The following is a 6,926-nucleotide window of genomic DNA, read 5'->3' on the forward strand; positions in this document are numbered from 1 at the left end:
GTCATGAACAAAGCGGATAACTTCACTTACCCCAACACTGAACTGTTCCCGCAATCTATGGACTCATTTTTAAGGACTCTATCTCATGTTCTTGACATTTATTACTTAGTTTTATATATATATATATATATATATATATATGTATATATATATATGTGTACTTTGATAACAAATTCACTTTTAACACTTTTGCATGTAATCAACCTTGGCGGGGAGAGGAAAATCTTCTCCTCCAGATAACACACAGCATGACCTTCTTTACCCGCTCCCTTGAACAATGTTTAAGGGTGTTCCAGCCAAACCTTATCTTGGAATGTCACACAGTCTGGATGGCACCCTTATGATTGCCGGTGGTGCAAACAGGCACAAAACTGAGAGAGAGGCTTGTTAGTTTAAGGCAAGTCTCTGCTGAGCTGGCAGTGCACTCCCACACATCCTAGATACACATCCTTGAGCTTCACCTTGTCTACTACTGTGACAAACATAAGAGATTCTGCAGATACTGGAAATCAAAGTTCTAACAGTTCAAAGTAAATTTATTATCAAGGTACATATACGTCACCATGTACAACCCTAAGATTCATTTTCTTGCAGACGTACTCCGTAAATCCAAAAACCTTAGAAAAATCAATGAAAGACCACACCCAACAGGGTGGATAACCAGTGTGCAAATGACAACAAACTGCAACTCCAAAAAGCAATAAATAATTATAAATAAACAGACAATAAAGTATCGAGAACAAGAGATGAAGAGGACTTGAAAGTGAGACCATAGGTTGTAGGAACATATCAGTGATGGGGCACGTGAAGTTGAATGAAATGATCCTCTCTGGCTCAAGAGTTTAATGGTTGAGGGGTTATAACTGCTCCAGAACCAAGTGATGCAAGTCCTGAGGCACCAGAAATAGATAGGTTTTGGTTCAAAGAACATAGAACAGTATATCATGGTATGGGCCCTTCAGCCTACAATGTAGTGTCGACCTTTTAGCCTACTCCAAGATCAGTCTAACACTTCCTTCCTAAATAGCCCTCCTTTTGTCATGGTCCAGTCCGTGAAGTCCGCGTTCTGGTTCACGGTACGGTCCGTGGACTCCGGACTCTGGGTCTTCTGGCTGTCCGTTGTTTCAGTTGGGCTTAATCACAGGCACTTGATTCTCATATTGGGGCTGGAATATAAGTGGTCCTGGGTTTGAGTGTGGCTGCTGGGTTGTCTTATTGGAATCCTGACCTCACCTCTGTGGGGTAAGTCAGGCTGTTCTCGCCGTTATCCTATGGTGGGATCTGTCCCTTCCTGTCCTTGCCTCTGTTGGGTAAGTCAGGCCGTCTTTACCATTACCCTGAGGCTGGACTGTTCCCTTCCTTCCCTCTGAAGCCTGGCCCGAAGCCCTGCCAGCAGCCTTGCCTGTGTCCTTGCCTGTGTCGCTGTCAAGTTCAGCCGCCGTAGTGAGAATGGAGCCTTGCCACGCCTATAGAAGGAACTATCTATAGTTGAGCTTGGAACTGTCTCCTTGTGTCTCTGTGTTTAGTGTCTGTGTATGAGTCCTGGCCCTATGTCCTGTCCCCAAGGAGGGGTCCTGGCTCTGTGTTCTGTGTTCCTGTGCTCCAGTCCAAGGCCCAGTGTTCCTGTGCTCGTCCAAGGCTCCGAGGAGGTTCCAGTCTGTTTCCAAGGCTCCGAGGAGGTTCCAGTCCGTGTCCAAGCCTCCGAGGAGGTTCCGTCTGTGTCCAAGTCCAAGTTGTAGCTTAGGCCCTGAGTCCTGGTCTTGTCCTGGGCTAATGTCTGTGTCCAGCTATGCCTCTCCCCACTTCTGCTTTGCTCTCCCTCGACCTAGGCTCTGCGTTCCTGCTCTCCCTCGATCAAGACTGAGTCTGTGCTTCATGTCCTCGTCCGGACCTGGCGTCCTGCCCCCACGTCCAGTCCCGTTGCCCTGCCACATCCAGTGCTTGCCTGGATCTGGAGTCCAAGCCCGAGTCAAGGTTCTGGGTCCCTGTCCAGTCTCTGATTCAGAGCCCTTGTCCAGGTTTCTAGATCCTAGTTCCTCGTCCAGGTCCCACTTTCCTACTCTAGTCCTAGCCCATGCCCTGTCTCCTAGTCTTGTCCAGTGTCATTTCTTCCCCACTTCCCTTGCTTTCTTGATACACCTAGTCCTCTCCCTAGTACTTCAGTGCCTGTGTCTTGCTTTTGGGTCCGTTCCCAATGCCCACCTGATGACACCTTTATCCTTTCATCCATGTGCTTATCTAAAGATGTTCCTAATGTATCTGCCTCCACCAGCACCCCTAGCAGTGAGTTTCACACATCCACCACCCTCTGTGCAAAAAAAAACCTGCCTCTGACACCTCCCTATATTTTCCTCCAAACACCTTAAAATTATGCCTCCTTGTATTAGCCTGGGGAAGCGTCTCTGGCTGTCCACTTGATCTACACTTATCATCGTGCACACCTCTTATCAAGTCACCGCTCATCCTCCTTTGCACCAAAGAGAAGAGCCCTTGTTTCCTCGACCTATCCTCATAAGAGATGCTCTCCAATCCAAGCAGCATCCCGGTAAACCTCTTCTGCACCCTCTCTAAAGCTTCCACATTGGCCTTATGAGGCAAGCAGAGTAGAACATAATACTCTAAGTTTGTTGCCTGGATAGGGCATTATTCACTCAAGGGAGAAAATGGACAAAGTTGGAATGATTCCTTTAGGGTGTCCACGGTTGAGGGACCAGCCAATTGAAGTCAAAATAATTAATAATAATAATTTTATTTGTTAACTTTTCATACCAATGATGTAGTTCAGGGTGCTTTACAATTGGATAAAAGCACAAACATGAAAATAAAAGACCAAAAATTGTTAATTAAAAGCAAGGTTAAATAAATAGGTTTTGAGCTGGTGTTTAAAAGTGTCAACTGAGTCTGCAACATAGTTTGAGGTGTTGAGTTCCACAGTTGGTACAACAAGAACGTAAAGAGCTTTTAGAACGGGTGCACGAACAGACAAGGAATGGAAAGATCCGGATCATGGGCAGATGGGATTAGTTTGGATTGGCATCATGGTCAGTACAGACACGGTGGGTCAAAGGGCCTGCTGTGTTGTGTGGAAACCCGTTACACGGCAGCTGCAAGAACAATCCGTCGGAACTTCTGACTTCGGCACGAAGAGGAAAGAAAAGTTAGAGAGCGGACGATTGAGCAGAAAAGTTAACTACTACCAGATGTTGACATATTAAAAAAACTTCAGCAAGCGTCACAGCACCGTCTCCTTCTCCCCATCCTCCCCTCCCCTTCAGACATTCCAGCCACCCCAGCCCCCTTCTCTCTCACACACACACTCACAGCATCCCCATACAGAACTATTCTCTCTCTTTCACACACACATACAACCATTTCCATGCAGAACTAACCCACCCCCCCCCCCCCGCCTCTCTCGCACTCACACACACACAGACACAAACACACGATTCTTTGGAAAAAAATTCAACGGGGCAGTATAGGTCCAGGCCTCTCATCTCCCGGTGCCCTCTTTTCCCGATCTCTCTCTCTTGTTGCTGGCTCTGGCAACAGCGAGAAGACCTAGCAACAGGCATCGGAGCAGCTGCCGGGGAGCCGAGGCGAGCGCAAAGCGGAGGCAAGCAGCGGAGAGAAACTGAGAGCTGCGCCCCCGCTTCTTGCCAAGTGTGAGCGGTTCACGAGCTGGGTTACCTTGCCAACGCAGGACATTTCTTCTCTCCCTTGCACAGCACTGGGGGCAGAAGGTTCTTTTCTCTCCCTCCGTAATGGCACAGTGGCAGCGAGATTTCGACCGAGCGGTCACGGGAATAGCGGATGTTGGAGAGTCAGAGTACTTAAAGTGTTTTGCCTTGCTTTCTTTCTCTGTTTGTGTGTGTGTGTTCCTCCCTCTCTCTCTCTTTCTGCCCTACCGCTCCTCTCTCAGATCCCTCCCTTCCCATTAAAAGCTGGTTACCCACTCTCGCTGCCAGTCGGATCAAATTCCGACTCCCATCACATGACTCACTAAGTTATTCTGAGGACATACGGCACATCCCCCACTGCCTCCGAGTCAGACGAGCTAATTCCTTCTCAATGCTTCCTTATTTTCTTTCGGGATGGTCTCACTCGGATTTGCACCAAGTTCAGGCCTGTTCCAGTCCGGGACAAGGGAAGGGAAACCGCGCGCAACAAGGGGAACATTGGCTTTGCTGTTCTCACCTAGTGTCTCGCTACTCTCACCAAGACCCCGCCGTTGCTTCTTGGTCTGCTTAATAAGATAGAATCCAATGGCGTTACTGGAGAGACACTGGCATGGGTAGAGGCCGACAGGCAGAACGGAGCGATTGGGAATAAAGGGGGTCTTTGAGTTTCGCTGCCGGTGACTAGTGGTGTTCCTCAGGGGTCAGTAATGGGACTGCTACTTTTCACATTGTTTGTCATTGATTTGGATAATGGAATTGGTGACTTTGTGGCAAAGTTTGCGATTGATACGGAGGTAGGTGGAAGGCTACATTATGACAGGCTGGGCATCACTGTCGGGTATGGGGGGGGGGGGGGTGGTTACTGCACAGGACCGAAAGAAGCTGCAGAGCGTTGTAAAATTCTGACGACGATGAAGATGTTGACATATGAAGAACGTTTGAGCATGTACTTACTGGAATTTAGAAGAATGCGGGGTGGGGGGGGGGGGGGATCTCATTGAAACCTACCGAATATTGAAAGGACTAGATAAGGTGAAAGTGGAAAGGATGTTTCCTCTGGCTGGAGTATCAAGAAAGAGAGTGCATAGCCTCAAAATTGAAGGGCGACCTTTAAGAACCAAGGTAAGGAGGAATTCTTTTAGCCAGAGAGTATTGAATCTGTGGAATGCTCTGCCACAGACTATGTTGGAAGCTAAGACCCTGTGCTTATTTAAGGCGGAAGTTAATCATTTCCTGATGGGTCAGGGCATCAAAGGGTATGGTGAGAGGGCAGATGTATGGGGTTGAGTGGGATCTGGTAAGAGCCATGATGGAATGGCGGAGCAGACTTGATGGGCTGAATGGCCTAATACTGCTATATTTTGTGGTCTCTTATGGTGCAATCTCCAGACCTGACTTGCTGGGTTCAGCTCTATATATTTAGCGATACCACAGGGAGAAAGCACTTCTGGCCCTTTGAGACACCACACCCCAACAAGCCCTGAACCTGGATTAACCCTAACCTAATCATGGGACAATTTATACCAATTACCAATTTATAATGGGTTGGAATACAAGTTGACATGTCAGTCTGTTGCCTCCTCTAAGGTCACCAAGATAGAAGTTTTGAGTTCTGATGTGCCCTCGTTAGAAATGGACTGCTGAGATGATTCACTGGGATTCCCGTTACGTACGTTGATTGCCAGTCACACCTCCACTCAGTTTCAGAGTCAGTGACCGCTTCCCGGGTATGACAGAGACGAGTCTACTAGTTGAACAGTTTGTGTTCCTCACATCAGCCTTATCAGTCACTTTGGAACCCACTGAATCAGAGTGTCCTCAGTCCTGATGGAGTTATTTCAAAAAGAAACTTGATTCATAAAGAAAATATAAGAAATGCAAAACAGTAAAGGCTGTCCCCAGATTAAGAATGCCTGAATTACAGACAACCAACCATATGTACAATTGAGCTTCCAAAATATTATTAAATTCATAAGATCAGAATCAGGTTTAATATCACTAGCAATTGTTGCGAAATTTGTTCTTTATGTGGCAGCAGTACAATGCAATACTAGATAATAAAACCTGTGAATTACTTAAGTATATATATAATAGTTCAATTAGGTAAGTGGTGCAAAAAGAGATTTAAAAAGTAGTGAGGTGGTGTTCATGGGTTCAATGTCCATTCAGAAATCTGATGGCAGAGGGGAAGAAGCTGCTCCTGAATCATTGAGTGAGTGCCTTCAGGCTCCTGCTCCTCCTTCCTGATGGTAACAATGAGAAGAGGGCACGGTCCTGAATGGTGGATGCCGCCTTTTTTAGGCATTGCTCCTTGAAGATGTCTTCAGAGCAACGTATCTACGTACATATGTTTGTTCCTAGAAATGGCAGAGCTAAGTTCCTCCCTCTGTCCACTTCTATAGTCATTGTTCTTTCGTATCAGTTTCAAGCCATTTTGTCTACTTTCTGACTGATGGACAAACTCAGCTTATGGACACGTGTACAGAACAGAACTCATCTGTTACTCGGGATGGTCTGTAAAAGGCTTGCTCCACATTCCCAGCGTGGTTGACTTTGGATGCCCACTGGTCAGCATGGATGAGTTGGGCTGAATGGCCTGTTTTGCTGCTGTACAAGTCAAATTAGTACATTGTACATATGAAGCACTCATGTGGTCTCTGAACAATACCCCTGCCTAAGAAATACCCCATTCACCAGTCTCCTGTAGTATCAATGTCCCTAAACCAGTTAGTATTAGTCCAGGAATTCACCTTCTACTGTGTGACAATAATGAAAGACTTTTAACAACATGGGACCATTTATTTATATTTGGGGAGGGGTGGTAATGAGCTTCTCACTTACAGGATTTAGAAACATAGAAAAAACATAGAAAACCTGCAGCACAATACGGGCCCTTCGGCCCACAAGGTTGTGCCGAACTTGTCCCTATCTTAGAAGTTACTAGGCTTACCTACAGCCCTCTAATTTTACTAACCTCCATGTACCTATCTAACACTCTCTTAGAAGACCCTATCGATCCACCTCCACCACTGTTCCTGGGAGCCCATTCCACACACTCACCACTCTCTGAGTAAAAAACTTACCCCTGACATCTCCTCTGTAACTACTCCCCAGCACTTTAAACCTGTGTCCTCTTGTGGCAACCATTTCAGCCCTGGGAAAAAGTCTCTGACTATCTACACGATCAATGCCTCTCATCATCTTGTACACCTCTATCAGGTCCCCTCTCATCCCCCCTCGCTCCAATTA

At 46.7% G+C, this 6,926-nt stretch overlaps 1 protein-coding gene across 2 annotated transcripts in view; it reads right to left on the reverse strand.

Moving 5' to 3' along the window:
* st6galnac3 (ST6 (alpha-N-acetyl-neuraminyl-2,3-beta-galactosyl-1,3)-N-acetylgalactosaminide alpha-2,6-sialyltransferase 3) overlaps positions 1 to 3,992 on the reverse strand; it is a 299,917-nt gene extending 295,925 nt beyond the window's left edge. Inside the window, exon 1 of one of the 2 annotated variants that reach the window (XM_073062598.1) lies at positions 3,688 to 3,992. In XM_073062598.1, coding sequence (XP_072918699.1) covers positions 3,688 to 3,705 — 18 coding nt within the window. In that variant the 5' untranslated portion in view covers positions 3,706 to 3,992. The remainder of the gene's footprint in view (positions 1 to 3,687) is intronic. The other variant, XM_073062597.1, reaches the window with a different exon arrangement.
* Between the last annotated feature and the right edge of the window lie 2,934 nt (positions 3,993 to 6,926).

This window comes from Hemitrygon akajei, chromosome 12 (genome assembly GCF_048418815.1).
Source record: "Hemitrygon akajei chromosome 12, sHemAka1.3, whole genome shotgun sequence".
Taxonomy (NCBI): Eukaryota; Metazoa; Chordata; class Chondrichthyes; order Myliobatiformes; family Dasyatidae; genus Hemitrygon; species Hemitrygon akajei.